General features: G+C 45.1%; 1 protein-coding gene across 2 annotated transcripts in view; it reads right to left on the bottom strand.

Annotated features, from left to right (window-relative positions):
* Nucleotides 1-25,468, bottom strand: part of Tet3 (tet methylcytosine dioxygenase 3) — a 93,206-nt gene that overhangs the window by 13,505 nt on the left and 54,233 nt on the right. For both annotated transcript variants that reach the window (XM_028762277.1, XM_028762278.1), the window contains 2 exons: nucleotides 7,703-7,793; nucleotides 1,667-1,760 (listed from right to left, as the gene is read on the bottom strand). In XM_028762277.1, coding sequence (XP_028618110.1) covers nucleotides 1,667-1,760; nucleotides 7,703-7,793 — 185 coding nt within the window. The remainder of the gene's footprint in view (nucleotides 1-1,666; nucleotides 1,761-7,702; nucleotides 7,794-25,468) is intronic.

Here is a 25,468-nt window from a genome sequence, read left to right as displayed (position 1 = left end):
TTAGCTCGGTTGAGAATTGTGTCTAGGGTCTTGTACATCCTAGGCGAGCCTTCTGTAACTGAGCTATATTCCCACCCCTCAGCACTGTCCCTTCAGCCTCTGTCACCTGACTCTGAAGTACGTTGTGGATGTGGAATCACACACAATCTATAACTCACAACTGCTAGTGCTCCCAAGGTGTTCTGCTGGTTACAGATTGTTTTGTGACTTACTGCAAATGTTACAGAATATTTTACATGCTAAACGACACATACCATGATCACGAGGTCTTGGTCTAAGGCAGGGTCACAATGATGTCATCCCCCACTTTTCTGCCAACAATCAACTATTATTTTTGAAATGTGTCTTTGGAATTCAGAAGCACACCAATAAGGTACTGGGCCAAATGCTACTTCAAGACCCTCTGACCCATTGCCTGGCTCCCAGCAGGTTGTAGGAGGCCCATTGTGGGCACTGACACATTTCTGCAGATGCTGATAGGAGAGTGTTCTCATATGAACCCTGGACCAGGGTTCTCCAGGCCTTCTGGTCAAACTCTGCTTACTCTTTCTGACTGATGTCATTTTCCAGGTGGGTTCTCTGAAGAGGCAGCTCCTACCACATTAGACCTTCTACTTCAAGGGCCACTTCCTGAGGGTTAGACACAACATGCATCTTCACACTTTTTAAAAAAGCACCAGGTTCCTTTGTTATGAAAAGTCCTACAATAATGGCTAGGAAGTGCCGAGAAGGAGTATGTGACATTTTAAGTTGAGATGTGTTATTTTCATTAAACGCAGAGATGCAGAGAGGCAAGGAGTGATCCCAGGGGAAGAAGACAGCAAGTGTGCAGTTGACATCCAAGTCAGCTCTGTGAACATTCCTGCAGCCTTCCTGCCTTGGCCCATGTGGCCCTCCTCACCAGAAATGTTTCTTTTCCTTGGGCTACTTAATGTTTGTGGCCCTGTTCATGTCTGCGTTCCAGGGTAGCCAGCCTCAACAATCATCCAGCCCCTGTCCCTTGGTCATCTCTTGGTTAAACCTTGTGTCTCCAGGTCTCTGTAATCTCGCCTCCAGGGTGCCTAGAGCACGGAACATGGACCAGCTACCAAGAGTCAACCTCACTCTAAGCCAGCCTTATAGCAGCAGGAGACATCCAGGATTTCAAGAGCTGGATGAGGGCTCAGAGGGCAAAGCTGAGGGAACTGGGGTCTGTCAGTGACTTCTCCCTGACCAGACGCTCAAGATCCCTGCTTAGAGACTGGCAAGAAGCAAGCCTCATCATAATACTACCCAGAGGCCTCATCCTGTCCCTCCGCTTGGCTCATGTAGGTCAGCCTTCAGAATCTTCCCTGGCTTCCAGGTAGGGGAGGATACTGGCCACTCAGACACACAGAAGAGGAGTCAAGTCTTTGGGGTTAGGCCAGCCGCACTCCAGCTCCTCCCCCTTCCTGTATCTACAGTTTTCCCCCAGGAGTTGCACACAGTTCCTGACACAGGCACAGGATGCCTGCTGTTGGCAGGTAAGTAGGACAAAGATGATCTGCCGCCACAGGGTCATTGGCTCCAGGGCCCCACGATGGCAAATGTCTATTTCCTGCTCACCTACCCTGCAACCTGTTCTGCGATGTGAGCCCAGGCATAAGGACGCCCAGATACAGCTTAGCTGTGGAGAACCAGCACTCACCCACTTGGCAATGGGACAGCCTCGAGAGCTCTTCCCCTCCTTGCCTGTGTAGATGACCTTCTCGATCCGGATAGCTTTCCCCTTCTCTCCATACCTAGAGAGGACAGAAGCCACATCAGTGAGTACCCAATGTTAGGAGGCGGGCCTGGCGGTTCTGTCTGGGCTTCTCACTACAGAGAGGGGAAAGGGGGAAACCACAGCCACTCTGTGCTCAGAGGCTTTGGAGGGCTTACATCCAAACTTCCAGTCTTGATTCACATGCTCCTTCCTCCTCTGCTCCTGTTCAACTTGCCTGCCTCTGTCCTCAGGCAGAGGGACAATTAGGCAGAATAGTGCCTGAATACTTTTAAGACTTGACGAAGTTGCCTGAACCCACAGGCATTTGCACTCAGCCTGCTGGCCAAGGACCCCTGAGTTACCCAGTAACTACTAGTAAATTCAATATACAAATGAACAAAAGAGTGTGTGCTTGTGTGCGTACACATGCACATTCGAGTACAAGAGAGCCTATTGATCTTTTATAACCACCCCAGCTGACCTCTGACTGAAGGATGCTGGGGGGAGTGACTCTACCAAACACCAATGATGTCATACAGTGGACAAGGCTGTCCCCAGTCCCCTGTATATGCCGGCTTCCTGGGAGCCCAAGCCTAAGTACTGAAGAGTCAAAGGCCTCTGACATCACTTACTCAACCACACAATGGTTATAGACACAACTATGACCATAAACATGTATCACACAACTACATGGGGCAAGGCTAGTTCAAATACAGCCTGGTGGGCAGATAACCAGTCTCTAGCTACATCATTGTGGCCAAGTTACTGATTCCATCTGGGCCTCAGTCTTCCCAGACGTAAACTGGACATAGGGATAGTCTTACGTCCCAGGCTTGATGCACATGTACTACTTAAAGCACGTCAAGTATTAGGGAGGAATTCAGTAAATCCCATTAACAACATAAAAGCCATCTTCTGCAGACAAGGGTCACTTGCCATCTGGCTTGTATACTCTTCAGTCTCTCTCTGTACTGACTGAGCTCCTGACAGGCTATGTGCATCTTCGCTCATTCTGGACCTTACTAAGAGTGTTTCCCCCATCTCTCAGTATGGGGCACAGTCTTCTTTGAAGAGTGCCCTGCCCTGAGGATCTCCTTTAGAATGCAGGAACTTTAAAAGGCATTGACTGACTTAGCAAATGCATTTTATCATCTAAGGAGACAGGTGACAAAAGCATTTTCCTTTAAACAATGTGATATTCTTTAAAGGATGGATTCACCCTGTGTACGTTGTGTTTGTGTGAGTGTGCACACCTGAGTGTATGGAAGCCAGAGAGCGCATTAGATCTTTGGAGCTGAAGTTACAGGCACTCTCCGGACTGATGGCTCGCTCTCTGGGTGCTGAGATCCAAACCCCAGTCCTTGTGCTTGCCTGGCAAGCACTCTGCTAAGCCATCTCTCAAGCTCCAAGCTCTTTTTTTAAAAGATTAAGTAAAACTATCCTTGTATTCTGTAGTGAGTTCAGTTTGATCATGACATTTGAGTATGCCATTTAGTAAGGCATAATGTTATCCCGATGTCTGCAGTTTGAAGACGCCCCATTCTCTGTCTCATCTGCTCTACTGTTATGAATCACTATACCCCAGAATCAACCCAGCAAGGGCACTGGTCTTGGATGTAGCTCAGTGGCACAAAGGCAGGCATGATTAATCACCTTGATCTATAATTTTTATATATACCTATGTATATTTTGCCTTTAACAAAGGTTCTTGTAGAAAAAAAAAAAAAAAACAGTAGCCAAGGTGCTTTCTGCCCTCTGTGCTGATGGCTTTCTTTTTTAAGGGGGGGTTTGGGAGGCACTCTCATCATGTAGCCTAGGCTGGTCTAGGAACTCACTCCTCACGACCTTAGATTCCTAGGGGCTGGGATTACAGGCATGTACCATGCCCAGCCAGTACTTAGATGCCTGTTTCCAAAAAGCTTCCTTGTTGCATTTCCCTGGTTGAAAAGGAAACAGAGTTTCTTCTTCAAACACTAAACTAAGTTGTCTCTCTCACTCAGCTCTCAGGGGAGGGCAAGAAGTGTTTCTGACCACGTTAATGGGCAAGGGCTGCCGGTCCCTTATAGGAAGTGCTTGCACACACCATTCAGAGCCTCTGTAGCAGGACCTGACACGACAGCATAGCTTTTGTTTGGTGTCTGCACAAGTCTCAGCCCAACAGGCTTTATCAGGACACAACCCCCAAGGGCAGGCCTGGGACCTATCTAGGGAGCTCTGCTGGAGACCAGCATGAGGCTGCCACGGCACTCAGAGAGGGACTATCATATTCCCTTCAGGAGGGTGAGCCGAGGACACTGGTGCTGGCTTTCTGACCAGCTCCTTCCCCACTGTCCTGTCCTTGTGAGAAAGTGCCTCAAAGGTTGCGCTAGAGACCAAAAAGAAAAGGCCAAGTGACCTACCCAGCTAGATTCTTTTTTTTTCCTTTAAAACAAACATTTTAAGACACTTGAGGGCTGTGTCATGGTGTATGTGTGAAGGTCAGAGGACAGCCTATCAGTCTCTCCTTTGACCTTGATGGTTTAAGATTGCACTCAGGCTTGAGAACAAGCGGCTTTGCCCACCGAGTCTCCTCACTGGCCCCTTTTCCTCTTGGAACAGAACTTGACTTGTTGCTTACATGTCTTACTTCCTGGCTTATCATGAAGAATGAACACTACCAGACTCTGCATCTGCAAAGACTGGCTGAAGCTTGCTTCAAGGAGGACAGCTAACAACTTGGCCTATGGTTCTTGAAGGTTGGCGCCAGGATTGTTAGAGAGTCTCACTACCTGGGAGCCAGGAAAGTAGGCAGATTCTCAGGTCCCACCTAGACCCAGAATGGGGCCCAGTGTCCCGAGTGTGCTTTCATGAGCCCTTGGCAGCGTTGGATGACGACTCCTGCTTAAATTTGAGAAGCATGAAACCTGGCCTTCACCAGGGTAAGCTCTAGCACACTACTGAGAACACTCCACCAAAGCTCACAGAACCCTTGAGCAGTGCAGGCTCTCTGCAGTGCCGGGCTGCAGAGGACCTTTTCCTTGATAGAACTCAAGGCTTTGGGTAGTGGGCCATCTTCAGATTGGAGCTTGACAACTGACTCCAAAAATCTTTTAACATCAGGACCTGGGTATCTGGGATGGTGTGATGCCCATAAGCACACTGGGATATTTTAGAATTTATTTTTAACCCCACCAGCTCCTCCAGATTTGTGCCCTGCAAATAGCTAACAGCCATTGAAATCCCCTTGACGTCAGTGTATGCCCGTCCCTGACTCTGGCCCACCTGACAATACAGTAGTGCTGCAAAGAAGAAGTGAAGATGGTGCATGCAACATCAGCTGGGACAAGGCACAAACATCACCTCATAAGAAAGCCACTGTCCATCTGCTTCCCTCCTTACTCCAGAATAATAAGACATCTGTAAGCTAAACTCAGAAAAGAGAGGAGCTGACATTTGCTACACAAATGTCATCACAGGCTCTGTGTGTTTAAGAGATGAGCCTGGAAGAATTTGTCTTATGGGAAATCAAATTAGCAGCGAGTCCATAGGGTCATGTCAGCGAGATTCAGGGGCAGCCTGAGAAGACAGACTCCCACGAGCAAAGGTAAGCCCTCACATTCCTCCTAGGGAGGAGTAAGCAGACCAGGCTCTCAACTCACTGGCAGACAATATTAAGATGGAGTCATAACCTGCTCCATAACTCGGGGGTCCTCCAGTGGAAACAAGCCATGTGCCGAGGAAAAAAACAAGCACCCCCAGCTCTTGGAGCAGTTCCTCCCTTGGATCTGTGTCTGAAGACTCTATAGTTGGCTGTTATTTTTACAGCAGGGAGGGAAAGAAGTACAGTCTCACCACTCCCTCCCTCCAAATCCTCCTTTCAGAATGTACTCTGCTAAAGTTAAAAGTTACTTAGAAAGCTGCCTGGAAATCTAATAAAATTATTAACATCCCTTTCCTAAGGAGTAAAACCAAATCGAACTAAAACTACAATACACTCTCCCAGCTCAAACTTGAGCAAATAAAGCACAGCAATCCCTTACCAAAACCACTGGCCAAGCCTGGAGTGGTGGGTCAGACCCAAGACTTAGAGGCAGAGGCAGGAGGGCCAGGATGGTGTCAGATACACAGTTAAGTCTGAGGTTTGCCTGGGTGAGAATTATCTCAATAAACTAAAAGACCCAAAAAACAATGTCCCCCTCCCCCCAAACAACAAAAAACCCAACAGTAAACGAAAGTCACTATCCAAATGTGGCCTGGTGCAGTCTGCAAACTGTGTCAGGCACACAAGAAGGCCTATGGCAAGGACATAAAGACATACATCTACGTCTCTTGTCTTGGGCTCAGGCGGGGCCCTATAAATCAGAACTGCATTTAGAGTGAGTCTTTGATCAGACAGACTTTTCTGGTGGTTATTTGGAATAGAAACGTTTCCAGATGGCATAGGAAATAAAGAATGATTACTGCAGGTCAGTGACCTTCATTTACCCAGCTTACAGCAGATCCAGGCTCCATCCCGGTCCCTGTGCACGGACAGGCTTAGCCCGGCTCCCCCGTCACACAAGACGAGGCTTCCATGTTTGTAGAACCTAAGCCACTAAGCCTTCCACAAAACGTGTGTATATGCACAAGCAGACCTAGACCACCTTTGCTTTGGTTTTATTTAAAATTCTAAATGGTAAGTTTTGAAAATATCAGTGTGCGCGCACGCGCGCACACATACACACACACACACACACACACACACACCCGACAGACAGCCCACCATTTTCTGAGCACTTGTAACAAGCACTTCAGCTTCATGCCTGTTCAGTCTACGTGCATAGCACTCCTATCTAAATCCTTGTGCCAGCTCTGTTTTGTAGATTAGAGAACAGTCACATAACTGCTCCAGGGGACTCAGCAGTAACTACAGGATCTAGATGGGACCCCCGGTAGCTACAGCATCCACACTTCAGCCAGAGAGCTACGCCACACTCCACAGAAAGCAACTAGGAACTAATACCTGCTGTGGTCTGTGCACAGACTTTAAAGGCTCTATGTGAGCCAGGCATGATGACACATGCCTTTAATATCAGCACTCAGAAAGCAGATTCAGATAGAGCCCTGTGTTTGAAGACAGGCTGGTCTACACAGTGATTTCCAGGACACACAAAACAACAAGGTCTCCATAAAAAGTCTTTATGTGAACAGGCTTTAAAAAAAAAGAAATAAAAAAGAAATAAGAAAGAAAGACAGAAAAGAAGAAGAAAGAAAGGAAGAAAGAAAGAAAGAAAGGAAGGAAGGAAGGAAGGAAAGGAAAGGAAAGGAAAGGAAAGGAAAGGAAAGGAAAGGAAAGGAAAGGAAAGGAAAGGAGGAAGAAAAAAGAGCTGTTAAATAATCCACAGGAAAGCAGAGACGGGCGGATCTCTGAGTTCGAGGTCAGCCTAGGCTATAGAGTGAGTTCCAGGACTGAACAAACACAAATGAACTCCCCTCCCATTCAGTACTGAATTGGTAAACCCTTGATATCTTGCCCCCAACCCCCACCAAAAAGAGCAACTTGGTCTTTTCCTCTAAAGCAACCTAAAAATAACGAATCGCTTTTGTAGCAGTGTGTACCCTGACCCCCAAATACCCAGAATCTTTCAGGACTTCTTGGATAAATGTGCAGTAGCATCTTATATAGGAAATCAGGAAGACTCCACTTACAAAGTAATTTGGTTGGGGGGGGGTGAGAAAACAAGGGAGCATATGTTAAGAACACTGTAGAAAAGCTATCCAAGATAATCAGGCTATGGGAACTAACTCCTTAAGACATAACACCACACAGCAGGGTTTCTTCAATAAAGCCTTTCCAGGAACAAGAGAAGGGGTGGGGGCCAATACAAGGCAGACTTACAGACAGAATGAAACCCAAGACAGGAAGGAAAATTCCTACACGGAACCTGCCACCATCCAGATGTGGGACTAGCACACCCCTCTAGATACACCCCATGCTCCCTGGACGTCAGCATCACTCACCGATCCTCCATGAGTTCCCGGATAGAGGCTACTGTGGGGCCAGATCCCAGGTGAGTGTAATATGGACCTTCATCTTTCTCCACTATTTGTTCTGCAGAAATACCAAGAGCAAGAATTATTTGGAGACAATTAGGCAACTCTAATTCAGAAAGGCAAACCACTAATAGGAAGTTAATAAGTATGCTACAAATAGCTTATAAACATGTAAAAACTGTATTCCATCCCTATTAGGAAATGCACAATAAAATTAAATTCACAATAAAATATATCCATCAAATGGGAACATTCAAGAATCTGATAAAATCAAGTATTGTCAAGACTGTGGTCTAACCATTTGGACTTGAGCTCACTGTCAGCCAACAAAGCTAAGAGTCATCAAACTACCCCAGAAATACCCAAGAAGGAATCAACTCCATGGTTCACAGCAACAGCCCCTCCAAACACAACTATCCATCAACAGACAAGAGATAAGTTAAACATGGTGCCTCCAACTCCACTTATGCTCATTTGGCCATAAGGAGTGAATTCTTTGCTGCAGTGTTGCGGGTTGGATGCAAGACCTTAAGCATACTGTACAAAAACTCTACCGCCGTTGAGGTATTATTCCCAGCCCCCTTAAAAAATTTTAAAACAGAGTATTGCTAAATTACACTGTCTGAATTTGCATTTGAAATCCTCCTGCTTCAGGCTCCTGAGTAGGTAGATTGCAGGCCTGTGTACCAGGCCCAGCAGGGATGAAGTTCTGAAACTGTTACCACATAGACAAACTTTAGTAAAATACGTTAGACACAGCAAGTACAGTGATGTATGCCTGTAATCCCAGTAACTGGGGGATCAAGAGTTCAGGGCCAACCTTGAATACATAGCAAATTCAAGTCTATTTCAGGCTACAAGAGACTCTGTCTCAAAAGCAAAATTACACATATATTAAGAATTCAGTTAAAAAAGAAAAAAAAAAAAAAGAATTCAGTTACATGAATTATCTGGAAGAGACAGATTCATAAAGACAGGACGTGAACTAGAGGTTACCAAGGGCTTGGAAGAGTGAGAAATGGGACTGTTACGGCTTCACAGACACGGGGGGTGGTTTAAGGTGACAAACTTTTGGAAACAGACAGTGGTGAGGGCAGAATAATATAGCACATGTAGTCAATGACCCTAACAGCATGTGCATTTATACATGAGTAAATGGCAACTTTGTGTTAAAAATATTTTACCATGGCTAAAAAAATAATCAAAAATGGGGCTGGTGATTTGGTTCTGTGGGTAAAGGTGCTTGTCATGCAATCCTAGAGTCTGGAGTTCATCCCTGAGACCTACCCAGTGGAAAGAATCAACTGCAAGTTCTGGCCCCGCGACCACACATCCCTCATCATAAAATGTAACAGTTAAAAATAAATAGAAACAAAGTATTGATACATGCTGACATTGGTGAGGCCTGAAAACACTAAGTGAAAGGAGCCAGAAAGGCGCCACAGTGTATGATTCCATTCATGCAAATGTCCCAGCAGATATATTTGTAGCAAGGGAAGACTGGTGGCTAGCCCCATGGAGTTTTATTTGGGGGCAGTGGAAGCATCGCAGAATGAGAGGAGAGCTGGTTGTGTGGTGCCCGAGTTCTCACCGCTCACTTTAAAATTGCTAATATCATCTTTATCTGCTGAAAGAAGATGGCCTATTAACTTGTGTACCCTTTTAAATGAGCTTAAATGTATTTTTCAAAGTGAAAGAATCAGACAGATTCCAAGAGCAGTAATCACTTTGGTCAAGTGTTCCAAATGGATCCTGCAAGGCTAATAGGCAGTCAGACTGTAACTGTGAGCCACACATACTTAGGTTGGTTAAGTTTGGTTGCTGTCAGGGAGACAACTATGAGGAACAGAAAAGGAAATGATTAATTACAAAAAATAAAATTCAATATTGTCTTTTAAACAAGGAAAACCTGGGGCCAGTGCGATAGCTCAGTGGGTACGGGCACTTGCCACCAAACCTGATGATCTGAGTTTGATCTCTGGACTCCATTCAGGAGAAAGAGGAAGGAATCAGCTCCTATGAATTGCCCTCTGACCTCCAAATACACACACACAAATTTACAGTAAAACGTTGCGGCAAGCCATCCTTTGTTATCTGATTCCATAAGAAATTCTGGTCACACACATAAAAACACATATGAAAGTATTCTCATAGTATTATTAGCAATAGTTAAAACTGGGGGCAGCGTGGAAGGTTAGAAAGACTGTGCCCAACAGTATATATAAGCTGAAGTCTGAACCCCAGTGTGATGGCACCAAGAGGTGAGGTTTCCAAGAATTAAGCCATTGAAGTGAGCCTTGGGGCCGGAGAGATGGCTCAGCAGTTAAGATCTCTTATATAGAGGGGCAGCATTCAGTTGCTAACATCCATCCATACTGAGCAGAACTGCTGCCTATAACCCACGGGATATCTTCACGCATGTATGTTCTTGTGTTCTCATTCTCTCTCGCTCCCTCCCTCCTCCTCTCAATCTGCACAATACTTAGAAGAGACACGGGATCTGGGAAGAGGTAAAGCGCTTGCAGTGCAATCATGAGTCACCAGTTCAGATGCCCAGCAAGCATGAAAAAGTTGGGCATGGCAACCTATAAACACAACCTAAGGAGGTGGGACAGTGTGTGTGTATATGTGTGTGTGTGTGTGTGTGTGTGTGTGTGTGTGTGTAGAAAATAGGTGGATCCTTTGAGTTCATTAGCTAGCCAAGCCTAGCTAAACTGATGAGGTTCACGGAAAGACCTCGTCTTAAAAAAATAAGGTAGAGACGACCAAGAAGTTATCTGTTGTGGATGTCAGGTCCCCACACACAAGCAAGCACATACACACCTACATGCCAAAGAGACACAGGAGTCTTAGTTCTTCTCCTGGCCCATGCTCTGGACCAAGTGAGGACACATCAGGGAAGAGCCTACATCCCAGCTAGAAAGGGAGTCCTCACCAGGTACAGGGTCTTTGAACATATCCACCTTAGAATTTTCAGCTGTTGAACTGTGAGAATGTTGTTTAAGCTGTCCAGTGTGTGGTTATTTATAACAGCACACACTAACCAACACACACTCACAATCCAGCAACAGTGGAATGGATAAAGAAAATGTAGTACTCAAAGCTGGGATGCATCCAGAATGAGCACTGACAGCCTACCACCACAAGACCACAGCGAGGAACTCAAGCCCAGGACTCAACCCGCAAAGCGGGACTCCACTTAAACATTCAAAGACAAGCTTGACTAAGCCATGCTGCTTAGAAATCCACACAGAGGTGCAAAATGACACAGGCCACTCTGACAATGAATTCTGACCTTCAGAAAAAGCCATTCTCAAAAGGAAAGCAAGGATGGCATTGCTACTAAATTCAAGACAATGGCTTCCGGAGGTTCAGGGACAAAAAAAGGAAAGGAGGGGACAGAGAAGCCTAGGGACCAGGTGTGGCCTGTATCTTGAAGTATATGGTGGTGATGCAGGCATTCATTTTATAGTTGTCATGGAACTGTAAGTGAAGGCTTTGCAAGCTGTCCTGTGAGTCAAAAACTCCCAATTTCATAATGAAAGAGAGAGGTAGAGGGAGGGGGGGAGGGAGAGGGAGAGGGAGGTATAATGTAAAAGATGTCTTGAAATTCTAGGGGGCATGAGGCTGGAGAGATGCCCCACAGGTTAAGAGCACTGAATGCTCTTCCAGAGGTCTGTTTCAATTCCCAGCAATCACATGGTGGCTCACAACCATCTGTAATGGGATCGATGCCCTCTCCTGGTGTATCTGAAAACAGCGACAGTGTAGGCATATACATAAAATAAATACATCTTTAAAAATTTTTTTTAAGAGGCTGGAGAGGCGTCTCAGCATTTAAAAGCACTTGCTGCTTTTGCTGATGACCTGGGTTCAGTTCCCAGCATCCACATGGTAGCTCATAACCATCTGTAGCTCCAGCTCCAGGATATCTCATGTTCTCTTCTGGCCTCCACAGGCACCAAACATGCTCGTGGTACACAGACATACAGGTAGGCAAACACTCATCCATGTACATATAAAAAAAGTAAAAGTTAAGCCCATACTCATTGTGTATAGAAGATTATGCTCTGTTTTATGGCAGATACAAGACACTTTACACGGCTATTCCCTTTTAAAAAGCACATGCTCCTGCTGGACAGACAACGGATCCACGCAATCTCCTCTCAGGGCATTTCACACCAGGAAGGGACAAAATTTTCAATGCTTGATTTTGGAACAACCAGATAGAATTATTTGATTCATAGTTAGAAATTTAAAGCCACCCTTCCTCAACTCCCCCTATAAAATCAGAGTTGAAGACAGCTTGGTGTTTAAGAGCACTCACTGGTCTTAAACCAGCACCCTTGTCAGGCAGTTTACTCCTGCCTGTAACTCCAGCTTCTCTGAGGGAACCTCCCCACTCACATGAAAACATACACACACACACACACACACACACACACACAGCCTACAAGTAAACTTAAATTATACAAGTGCCTGAAAAAAAAGATTATTCATATCTCAAAACATGACCTAAAATCCAGTAGACCCTGATAAATTTAATTAAGCACAGGGGACTTTACAGAAATACATCACAATCAAAAGTCAAGCTGAAGACAAACATCACACGGAGAGAAATATCTATAACACACTTAATTATCAAGCCCTACTGCAGCTCAGGAAGGGCAGTAACCAAAGAGAAACAGAAGCGGAGGGAATGATTCTCTAAAGTCATTCCTCTCCTTTTCCATGGGTCACACTGTGTCAGAGCCTCTGCTAAGACAGTCTACTGGCCAAAGCACAGGAAACAAGCAGGGCGGAGAACAATGCAGCACATGCTAAAATAACATGTGCCTGTTGGTCTGACCCAGCAATTTTAGAATTTTAAGAATTTATGTTTAGGAATTTGGTTGTATTTGCATGTAAGCATAAGCCAGGTGTCACTGCATGCATTTGTAATCTTGGCACTCAAGAGGATGAAAAATATGTTTTGTGAGTTTGCGGCCAGCTTGGGCTACATAACAAGTTCTAAGCCATCCTGGGCAACACAGAGTTGTCTCAACAGAAGGTCAGGGGTTAGGGTGGGAAAAATAGATGGGAGTGGGGGGATGGGACACAAATGTTCCTGGTAATGGGAAATTATCAGAGGTAGCCTACAGTCCCAACATGACATTACTGAACTCTATGACGGAATGTTAAGCATCTGGAATTAGATTTATGTACAGAAAATAACTTCCAGGTATTTGGGAGGAGGGGCATATTTCCAATGTTATACATAACACACACATCTATACATACATAAACATAAATGTATACATGGGTCATTACCAATGCTAGTAACATAGTCATAGCAAGCTTAAGCCGAGTTCAGTCTTAACCCCATTCTTATTTTAAAGGGCTGTTAGCTATGCCTGTGTACAGCTTAGCAGACGCTCCTGACCGCTCTCTGGCCTAGATCAGAACAGTTGTCTGTCCTCTCCCATATCCTAAGGCATCCTTTCCATAGCACCAGCCACATTCCCCAGACAGAAGTCTGCTCGTGGTTCTTTCCTGCTGAGGACTCTGCACAGAAGACAGAACATGATTTCAACACGCTGTCCACAACACCGCCATACCACACCATCCCAGCACAACCCCTACTCCACCTCACACCACCACATCCTCCTGGCAAAAAACTGCACGGGCCCTTGAGTTCTTAAGTGTCTTCTCGTGAACAATAGTCCCTTCCTTTCTTTTTTGCGCATACATGGGAGTGTATACTCACCTGCATGTTCATATGTGGAAGCCAAGCATCAATATTGGTGTCTTAAGTGCATGCTCACACATATGCAGATACATGAATGTGTGTGCAAAGGCCTGAGGTGGACAACAGCATCTTTCTGGATTACCTCTACTTTATTGAGGCAAAATCTTGAATATGAACCCAGACTTGGCCAATCTAGCCTTGCTTCAGGATCCCTGGCTACCCTTTGGAGCATTAGAATTACAGGTAGACAGCCATGCCCACCTGGCATGTGTGTGGGTTCTGGGCATCCAAATTCCAGTCCTTGTGTATGAGAACACTTTACTCACTGAGCCACACCCTAGCCATTCCCCACCCACTTTTTTTTTTTTTTTTTGGTTTTGTTTTTCGAGACAGCATTTCTCTGTGCAGCCCTAGCTGCCCTGTAACTTTAGACCAGGCTGGTCTAGAATTCAGATCTGCCTGCTTCTGCCTCCCAAGAGCTGGGATTATTAAAGGCATGTGTCACCACTTCCAGCCCTCCATCTTTTGAGACAAATTCTCACTGAGCATGGAGCTTACCATTTTGGCTAGACTGTCTGGCCAATGAGCTCCTGGATCACCTGTCTCCTTCTCCCCAGCACCAGGGCTATGGACTTTCATGTAGGTCCTGGGGACCTCGATGTGGGCCCTTATGCTTACACAGCCAGCACTTCATTCACCAAGGCATCACCTCAGCTGGCTGTGTGTCATGTAAGGCCTTACTGGGCTTTCCCAGAGCATCCTGTGCAAATTAGGTTCTCAAGAAGAGGATCTATTTTATTATGTAACTGTTACTGGTACACAGAACAACAAATATGGATCTTGTGGACAGGAACCTGGGCAACCATGATAGTTATGTTCCTGACCTCTCTAATCCCTATGTCTCTGTGTGTAAAATAAAAGGCTCAGCCCAGTGTTTGGTGCTTAACATGAACTCAATAGGCTGCTATTGTTCAGGCTCTGTCAACAACTGAGGCTTTGAGCGAGTTACACAACCTTCATAAGCCTCAGAGCAATTAAACGATAGTTATACATTACAGAACCGTTGAGGACTAGAAGAGCTATCAGATGCCAAGGTCTCAGCATTTTATGAATGACTCCAACCACAGTTTAAAAATGACTTACTCCAAATATACCCTGTTCTGAACCATACAAAAACAGAAGATGACAGACAGAGGGTGCATGGGGGAGGCTCGGAGACAGCAGCCTTGAAGACGTGGGGGTTGGACTTAGTGGTCTGAGCGTTCTTTATAGGTGCTAGTAGACAGCTACATCATGGCACACGGAAAACGGAATGTGAGAAAATGCCAGAAACTTCTGGGCTTTGCTCCAGCTTCTGCTATGTAGAGAAAACTCAAAGTAATGAACAGGGTCTTGCAAGGCAACTGAACACCAGGGTAGCTCTGGCGGCTACCTTTTGCCACAAATCAGAAAACTTCAACTCACAGTTTTCGGAAGAGAAAGGAGACATTCAAGGTGCAGCTAAAAAGTTAGGCCCAACAATTCTGTCCCAAACCAAGCCGATTTGGAAACTGGCTGGGCAGGTTTCTCTGCTGCCAACCACAGGGAAGACACCCCAAAAGCCAAGACAAACTAAAGCCACTTGAAGCAGTTGACAACACAGCCCAGGTGTGTCTTAAAACCACCATTTCTTTTAAGTGTGCTCCCCTTCCTGAGTATGTTTTCATATGGAGGTGAACATTCTTTGAAAACATTCTATGAAAAGAAATCTGACCCAACAAATATGTTTAATTATGAAGCTTGTGTGTAGACACATAAACCCCGACAGTGCCCATTTCTTGTTCTGTAAATATCTCACTTTACAGTTTTTGCTTAAAGATTTGATTTTGTGTACACACATATGTGTCATAACACGTATGTGTCATAACACGTGTGTTGGGTGGGAGGACAACTTTACAGAGTCTGTTCTCTCACCACCTTCACATGGGTTCTGGGGGTCAAGCTGGGGTTGACAGACATGCACAATAAGTGGAGCCACTTCAATGGCCCAATTTTTGCTTTGCATAGTCATCAGTATAGATGACACTTTTATAGGTTCCTGAGTTAGGCGTTAACATTATTAGTATTAAGAGATACAACTATAAATATCAAAGTTTTGTAAAAACCCTATTCTTAATTTGAATTGCAAATGTTTAATGTGTTGCTTGGCATTTCAACACCATGGAGATCTACACACCTGAGATAATGAACTTAGAATGAGAAATGGTTTGCTCTAGCTATTGTTGTCAAAAGATTTTAGCCCATGGTCACTTGATGTTTGGGCTTGTGGTAGCACAGAATATCACAGTAGGCATGTAAGGCATAGAAGGCCTGTTCTCCTTATGGCAGCTGGGAAGCAGAGAAAAAGAAGGAGACACATCCTGCAGGTATGCTAAGTAGGAAGGTAAGCAACTCAAAATAGCTTCAGGAAGTCCCTGAAACTGATCAGATTCACTAGGCCCCTCTGGGCCACAGTAAGCAGTAAGAGCCAGAGCTGAACCACAAAAAAGACTCAGAGACCTGAATAGCTGCCTGGAAGAAGCAGAAACCAGCCAAGGTGCCTGGAAGAGGTTTAGACAAGAGTCACTCGGAAAGGATACTCTCCAACTTGTTGAGCTGCCTGCAGGCTGTGTGGTTTCCCAGCTTTGGTGAGCTGTTACCATGTTGGTGTGGGCCTTGGGTGCAAATGTCAGAATAATTTCTGTCCCTGTAAGTAACCCTTTACCCATACTCCTGTAAGTAACTCTAATAAAACTTGTTGCTTCACTAAGTTAGACTCTGGTGGTATCCATACTTTGGTTTTCTTGAGATCCTTATCTGGGTTGAGTAGACAAGTGTGTTTCTCTCCCCAGGAAAAGTTTTGTCACACAAGTGCATAACACCAATCACCTAAGCTGGGCAGTGGTGGCGCATGCCTTTAATCCCAGCACTTGGGAGGCAGAGGTAGGTGGATTTCTGAGTTCAAGGCCAGCCTGGTCTACAGAGTGAGTTCCAGGACAGCCAGGGCTACACAGAGAAACCCTGTCTCAAAAAACAAAAACAAAACAAAACAAACAAACAAACAAACAAAAAACCTCAAAACCCCCCAAAAAGCACTAATCACCTAACCTCCTTCCATTAGGGCCCACCTCCTAGTGGTCTCACTCTCTCCCAGGAGTGCCATAGATTAGGAACCCAGCCATCAAACATGGGCCCTTGAAGAGCATTCTAGAGCCAAATTACGGAAATCACTATGAGCTTAGTATCTCTTCACCAAAACAGCATAAAAGCCTCTAGGAGCTGTGAACACTCCCTGCTCTTTATTCTGACTTTAAAGACTAAGTGCTCTTAACTGCACCAAAGGGCCAGGCAGGCTCAGAGAAGGTTCAACTCAAGATCTAAGGCCAAAAAAGTACAACGTGCACTCCCAATATTTTATATAAAAGGCAAACAAGTATAAATAGCATGCCTGGGAGTGGGCACGGGTAGGACACTGTCCAAGGGGCATTGGAGCTGGCTGTAAGGGAGGAGTTTCCAAATGAGAGGAGTTGAACAAAAAGAAGGTTAACTGTAGCAAACACACATTAAATGTTAACATGGAGGAGAAAGCTCTCCTGACGAAACAATGACCCAGGAATGCAGAGAGACCTCTCCTGACAACCACAGAAAAGCCGTTTCCTTGTACAAAGTCAGCTGTACCATAAAAAGGGGAAACTGCTTTGTAAACCCTGGGAACACCTTTGTATCATTGAAATCAAGCTTGTTGAACAAGCTTTTAGACTTGTTTAAATGGACCCATCTACCAGTATATACACAGACAATAATGTGAGATAAATAGAGCAGCACTTCTCACAGCCATGTGCACTGTGTCCACTTGTGTGTTGCTATCAGATGCCTCGGAAAAATGATTGTGTGTGGGGGGGGGGGGGGGGGGGCCGGAGATACGAGTGCAAGTACCCAAGGAGGCCCCTGGAGCTAGAGTTGCAGACAGTTGTGACATCCAACATGCATGCTGGGATGTAACGTAGGTCCTCTGGAACAGCAGTAAGTGCTCTTCACTGCATACAGAGTAACTTCTTGTTTCAATACTGAGTCATAGCGCTCTCCTTTTAAGGATACTTTAGTTGACCAGAATGATGTCTGTCAGAGGGTCAGAAAGTGGGAAGTTGCAAGTTTGACTATGTTAGACATCTTACCTAAGTGATATCATGCAGGACACATTATTCTGTGACTGGACTACTTCACCTAGAAAGAATGCTTTCTAAACCTGCTAACATTCAGAAAAATGTCAGGAATTAAACACAAGAAAGACTGAGAGAATGACAAAATCATTGTTCCCTCATCACAATAAAAAATTAATCCATTCAAGGATGGATCTGGCCATCCCAAGATGACTGTTGGATGCAAAAGGGACAGAGTAACTCTACCATACCAATATCCGATCTCACTGCCTTAACCTGCTTGTTACCCCGGCATCACTAACAGAGGGAACAAGTAGAAACCTTGGGAGGCGGGGGAAGTGGAGGAGTTTCATTATAGGCTAAACGAGTATTTAGATCTAACGTTCACGTCACAGAAAACACAAGTATCCAGAAACACATAACCCACTCAGAGTGCAGATGTGACAGTGAAGGGGACGAGCTAGCCCTGATCTTTTTGACAGGACACTCAAGATTTGCCTGTTCTGCCAAGTGCCACCTGCAGAATTACACAACACTGTAGCCAGGATTACAGTACCTTGCAGGAGTCACAGCTGGGGCTCTCTCTGCAGGTAATGCTGCGCCTCTGGGCCTGGGAGGAGACACCGCTCTGCAAGGCTGATATACGCTACATGTGCTCTGAAGCAGCAGACAGCACATGGTGCTTCCCACAGCAAGCTGAGGGCAACAGTCTTCCTGGTGCTGACACTAGGAACCTGAAAGTCATTAGGGGAGCTGAGCCTATTTATAACATATTTGGTTTTCTGACATTTGGTTTTTCATATCCATTATCATTTTTATACTTCCTATTTTTGCCATAGAGTTTTGTATCTCCCCACTGTGCCACCTCTAACTTAGACAATCTCAATTAGGTTTCTGCTAACAGTACTGGGACAGTTTGGGAGAGGAACTAGTGCCTCTGGAATTTCTTCCATCTCCTTTACTGTTTGCTTTCTGATGGTGTTCTTGTGGATATACCTCCCTCTCTGCATTACAAGATGTTTAATGTAAGCAGGCAGTGGAAGTGCACACCCTTGACCCTAGCATTCAGGAAGCAGAGGCAGGCAGGTTTCTGAATTCCAGGCCAGCCTGGTCTATATAGTAAATTCCAGGCTAGCCAGGGATATGTTAGACCCTGCCAGGAAGTGAGGAGGAAAGGAAAGGGAAAGAAAGGGAGAAAGAGAAAAAAATGCCTAATATAATAAACTCATTTCAAATACGAGCACCTTTTGCATTCTGTTCCGAGGCAGAGTTTTGTGTAGACTAAATTGTCCCCAGTCTCCATCTGTAGTCAAGGATGACCTTGAGCTTACGTTTCCTGCTTCTACCTCCCAGGTGATGGGACTACCAGCATGCACCACCACGCTCGAAGCTTTTGTTTAGAAGAACCATCACTGAGTCTACACGTCTGAGTGCGGTTAGCATTTACTGCTAGCCCCTCCCCAGCACGGCTTCCCCATCTATCGTTATTTTGTGCAGTCCCTGAAAGACTGTCTTCCTGCATGTTGGACAGGTCTTAATGAGATCTTTACATGTGTAATGGCAATTTAACCACTGATCTCAGTCACTCAAGAATATTTCAACACTCAGAGAGCTGCAATAAATACATCCAACATAAAAACCTTTACTAATCAGTGAGAGAAAGCCGACCAATTGACTCACACGGGCCCTTTACCAAGGAGGGCATATGGAGAAGCTTCACTGGCCACAGAGGTGTGCATAGAGGCACAGTGAGATTCTGTCACATACCACGGTGGTAAAGACTGGCACTGCTTGTTGGAAGGGGTACAAAGTCGAGCTGGTATCAGTTTAAGTCGTTACACCCACTACCCTGAGCCCTAGGAATAAATTCAGAGATCTGCCTGCCTCTGCCTCCTGAGTGCTGGGATTAAAGGTGTGTGGCCGACAGTCTGCCCTGCACTCGTACTGTCGAGCGACTGTCTAGTGAGACTCCTGTTTTTGAATGCCTCTACGAGGCACCCACACCACAGGTTCTCTTTCCTATCATCCCAGCTTGGGTTTGTGACCCCTGCACACCTGTTTTTGCTTTTTATTCTGAGATGGGGTCTTGCACAATTGTGTGGGCTGGCCTTGATCTCTCTCTAATCAGATCTTGAACTTTTGCTCTTCCTACCTCAGGCACCAGAGTAGTTAGGATTATAGGCAGATGCCACCAGCCTCAACGTTAAGTAATCTTTGATGGGGGAAACTTATGCCCAAGGCATCCCACTTGCAACTTCTACACTGTTTTGCAATGGACATTGTGGAGTGAATACTTCTTTGTCATAAGCTGTACTGTGTGGCTGGGGCAGCATCTATGGTTGTCAGTAGTATTATATAAGCTCTGACAACCCAAAGTATCTTCAAATCAAGAAAAGGACAAGTAGCCCTCCTTTTATTAAAACCACAGTTCTAGGCTCATTTGCCTGAAACCAAATATTACCCTTGTTACGCTCCCACTGCTCAAATATCTTCCCTTAGATAAGTAAGTCAGAGGAGACAGCTCAGTGGGCTGAAGGCGGACAGGAGCTGCACAGGAGTTTCACCTCCAGGTGTATATTTGATGGAGTAATCTCTCTAATTCTCTACCTTTGTGAGTTGAGGGTTGGGTTAGAAGCTCTGTCTGGTGGGGACAGACTCTAGCATTTTGTTATTTTATCCAGTTTTAAAAAGCCACACATCAGGTAGGACCTTTCATCTGGAGTTTCAGTGAATATTATTCTCCCCACAGTGACCTCAGTCTGACACTACTGGGTCTCACCTACAGAGCTGGCTCCTGGTGTCTGGTTTCCCTTGTTGCCAGCCAACCAGAGCTGAGAGCTTACTCTACCAAATGTTGGGGCCTGAAGTCCTTCAAGTGAGCTCCCCACTTTGCCTGCACACGCCTTCTCCACAGGTGGTCTCCAGTTTCTAAGTTGTGGGGTTCCCCAGGCCCCAGGATTGTTTCCCCAACACATAATGCTGTGTCCCCTAACTGCTGTTCTTTGAGCATGCTTCTGTGCTGGCAGACGAGCCTGGCACTTGTGGCTTAAGATCAATGCTAGCCCTGTTTTCAGGCAAGGAAACTTTCCTATTGTATTCCTTTGGACTCGTCTCATTGGGTTTCAGAAAAGGAATATTTTGCTATCTGGATATTAGGTCACAATTTTTTCCCTTTCAGTCCCATGTGATATTTCTTTCTTCTCCATTAAAGAGAGAAGTAACTCTTCTTAAAGAAAAATCTGCTTTCTCACCTCACATTAGACAGTGAAACAATAAGAGAAGTGAGGTTTCTTCTCTCACTTTCTTCCTGAAATATCTAAGAGCTCCTCTGGGGGAGAGCTGAGGACAGTAACATACTAGTTTTCAGAGATTGCCTCCTACATGGCTCTGGTATTTTCCTTAACCCTATGTACTTCATCTATTGCTCTAATGACAGAAAGAAGGCTCTGTTCTACTCCTACCATGTTGGGGAGGGGGGAGGGAACAAAATGTATTTTTCTATTATTAGCAATAGGCAAGTGAAACTTCATAATGAAAGAGGGACCCTCAGTTTCTGAATGACTTCCCCTATGGAAAGCAAACAAAGCGCTTGTTGACGCCTGACAGCAGGAGTTAGATCCCCAAGACCCACAAGGTAGAAGAAAGAGAAGCAAGTACAAGTTGTCCTTTGACCTCCACATGTATACTGTGGCACATAAGCATATTCACACACAAGTAAGTACAACTGTAATAGACGCTAGGGCCTCCACTTTCCCAGTGGGGAAAGCTGAAAGCAGAATGCACATGGGGACAGTGAGCACTGCTTTAGTGACACTGGCACACAGAGACCATGCACAGCCAACGCCCAGATCATATCAGGTTTTATCCGTACTGTTACCTCTTTCCTAGAAATCCTCTTTAAGGCTTTCATATTTTAATGCAATGTTATGGGCAGCTTGAGTATACAGCCAATAAGAACCTCTAGCATGACACTCCCTGAGAGCTGTATGCCACAGTAGTGGGCAGGACCTGCCCTAGATCAAGATTACTGGATAAAATCCTAAATATGATGAGAGACCTGCTACAGTCTAAGTACTTTTCTATGACAGGCCCATTAACTGACCACAAAGATGGAAAGTGAAGAGGTTATTCTTATGCTGATCACACATTTCTGATAAGATGAAATACAGAGGTGGAATAAAGTCGACCAGTTAACCCAAAATTATGTAGGGTACCTGCCAGCCTAGGATGCTTCAGAACTATAAGAGACAGTCCTGCTATCAAGAAACATAGGTTTCAACTGTGAATATGAACACATATCAGTCAGGGAGGCTCCAGCATCGCCCACTGACTAACTTGGTACTGACGCTCATAGCTTCCCAGGGGCTTTAACTTGCCTTCTCCTCCATGTTTTTGAGCCTTTTCCACTAAACACTGGTCTTCTCTACCCTCAGGCTTCTCCCTGGTCTACACATTAGCCTGGAAATGACCACAAACACAATCATCAATGCCAGCTATGTATCCAACTCATGGATCCAGACTTGGGTCTCTCGCACACATCTGCAGGCTGGCCTGTAGTTCTCTACTCCATACCCAGTTCCCAACCGGAAATCCCAGGAGTCACATCAACTGCTCTTCTTCCTCCATTCCTATCCATCTGGCCACTCCTGAAATTCTGTCTGTCTTTCCCTCTCCTTCCTACCCATCAATCCCCTTTTGTTTTTTCTAATTTTTTTTTTTTTTTTTGAGACAGGGTTTCTTTACAGGGCCCTAGCTGTCCTGGAACTTGCTATGTAGACCAGGCTAGCCTTGACCTCAGAGATCTACCTGTCTCCCGAGTGCTGGGCAAAGGTGTGCACCACCACTCCTGGCCTTTGGCATTCACTCTTAACCAGGCACCCACAATTGCTTGCTTGAGCTTGTAAACTGGTTTCTCTGCTTTTAGTATCACTCCCTCCTTTCCCTGAAACTGTTCTCCTGCCACTCCCAGCTCACACACCGGCCACACCAGAGTGTCACACCAGAGCCGTTCTCCCCTCTCTCTTCACATCTCCGGGGGTTTTGCATACTCTTTCACTTCCCCAATACTCACAGGCCTTCGTCACCATTCCCTTAGCAACTGTATCCCTGTTTACCTCCTATGATCCTCAAAAACTCAGACTTCACCTCTGCCAGGAAGTTCTGATACCCTCCTAACTTGGGACCAGAGTCTCTACTTTTATCCATATTCTCTATTACTTTAAAAAAAATTAAGAATAGCATATCAAAATGAATGCAAGGGGACAAATTTTCACAAAATGAAAGTTGCAGGAAATAGATTCTACACGATTACAAACCAAGGTAAATTAGTGTTCTCCACTCAGGACTGTCCCTACTGACATTACCCAGAAGACACTGCAACCAGCCACATCTGCTAAACAATGTCATTCCCTCCCCTCCACCCTGCTCCAGGCAAAGGAGATGTTTTTCTTGTAGCCACTTCTTTTAGACAGGATGATGGCTTAAAATGGACTCTGAAATCTGCACTGTTTTTCCCTGACCCCCACACCTAACCCTCCTGCCTGGGCTCTGTGCTAGTCCCCACAGCTTCCTGTCGGCTGTCCTCCAGATACATTAAGACAACGATAAAAGCGAACACAGATTGCTTCCTCATCTACGAAATGATGACTAGGTCTTAAAGGATGCTTTTCCTATTAAAATGTAGTCTGGTTCATTCTGTCCTAATCTTTTTCCTCTGGGCATTTCTCCGTTACTGAGTATGGAGACCACAGGGACACAGCAGTCCCCTGAAGCCCAGTGCCCTGCCCATCTCTGTCAAGGTTACACAGGAGGGTTAAAGGCAAACAGGGTATCTCCAATGAAAACTTCAAAATATTAGAAATATTTAATACCCATACGCCCAACAGTAATGATCACACCACCTCTCGGAGAGAGTCAATGCCTGCCATACTGTGTAGATCCATTATGAAATTTCATGCCTGCCTTTAATTTTAGCATTCAAGATTTAGAGAACAAACTTAGATGTACTCCATTCAAATACCCAATAAAACCATAATAGTTTTTATTTTTTTAAGACAGTCTTTCTATGTAGTACCAACTAGCCTATAACTTTTTTTTTTTTTTTTTTGAAAGTGACTCAAAGCCAACCATTTGGTTTTTATGTTCCAAGCAAAGTTTAAGATGCTGGAACTTACAGGAGAGCCACAAAGCAGCTGGGTCACTTTCCTTCTTTCCTCTTTCCTTTTTTCCTTCCTTCCTTCTTTTCTAAATATTTATTTATTTTAGTTATATGAATACACTGTAGCTTCACACACACCAGAAGAGGGCATTGGATCCCATTACAGATGGTTGTGAGCCACCATGTGGTTGCTGAGAATTGAACTTAGGACCTCTGGAAAAGCAGTCAGTGCTCTTAGCCCCTGAGCCATCTCTCCAGCCCTAGCCTATAACTTCTTATGTAGCCCAGGTTGGACTCAAACTCATGATTCTACTTCAGTCTCCCAGGTGCTGGAATTACAGGTGTGTGCTATATCTTGCTCTGTAATTCTTACATATGGGTAATGCTCATGGTATTTAAGTTTCTTGTACTATGTTATAGGAGATGTATTATGAATATGTAATGGATTTGCCAGGCTCACCTTACATCCCTGCAAACTACTTATACGAACCTGCAAAAATCTGCCTACTGAGAGTAAGGGATACGTTTTTGGAACATGGGATAGCTCACCATCTGTCATGGATCTCAGCTCTTTTGTTGGAAAATCTTCTGAGACTGATTCAGAGAGTCTATCCAGAGCAGCTGAAAAGAACCATTCTGTACACAGGGCACTAGATGCTTTTAACATAATATTGGATGTCCCTTTACAATGGGGTCCTGGGGTCCTCCAGAAGCTGAGAGCAAACCCCTTCGTCCCGCTGCTGTTTGTTGTAGTTAGGGCTTGCATTTCAGTTAACTAGTTTCAGTCACAACATGGCTCAGTGGTAAGGTCTGCAATGCAAGCCTGAAGACCCGAGTCTGATCCCTGAAACCCATTTAACAAAGGAGAAAAGTGTAGTGTAGTTACACTAGACTGTCTTCTGGCTTCCCCTGCATCACACGCACACAACAAAAAGTTAAAAGAAAAGCAAGAGAATAACATGGTGGTTAGAAGCCCAAGTGCTTAAGTTCAAATCTCAGTCCCACCATTCTGTGACCTTGGAAAAGTATTAACCTGACTTGTGCTCTCTCACATTAAAACGGAGCCAGCTACAGCCCTCACATCATGTGACTATACTATAGATTCAATGAGGTAGTGACTGATAAATACTGCTGATGCTCTCGGCAGCCTCCAACTCCGGGCCACCATCCTCTACAAGGGGACTTAAAGGTTAGGAAGGGTCCAAGCATTCCCAGGTAGTGAGCAATGGAGCTGGAATTCAGATTCTGAAACGGCCTTGACCAACTCTCACAGCCATGAGATTTAACACATAACACATTTATTAAGGACCAACTAAGTCCTAAGCACTAGGTAAGGAGATTGGAACACTACATTCAAGCAAGTGAGGTAGACACATAAATACACAGGGCAAGGAGAGGAATTCTTGTGATCTGAACATGGGATCAGGGGGTCTTCATGGTCATACCTTAGTCATATTTAACAAGAAACAGAGCTATTGACTGGCACTTGCTCACCCCTGAAAAACCCAGGGCGCAACTCTTTGTTCCCCAAGTGAATCCTGTCATGGCCTCCTAGTCTTGTACCCTGTAGTCTGGGGTAACTGGAAAGAATAAAAGTCCAGAGCCAATTCACTAACTGGGACAAGCACCCTCTCTCTCTCTCTCTCTCTCTCTCTCTCTCTCTCTCTCTC

The sequence above is a fragment of the Grammomys surdaster genome, unplaced genomic scaffold, assembly GCF_004785775.1.
Source record: "Grammomys surdaster isolate TR1022 unplaced genomic scaffold, NIH_TR_1.0 133, whole genome shotgun sequence".
NCBI classification, from domain to species: domain Eukaryota; kingdom Metazoa; phylum Chordata; class Mammalia; order Rodentia; family Muridae; genus Grammomys; species Grammomys surdaster.
The sequence above is the reverse complement of the archived record's forward strand: the minus strand, read 5'-3'. Positions and strand labels throughout refer to the sequence as shown.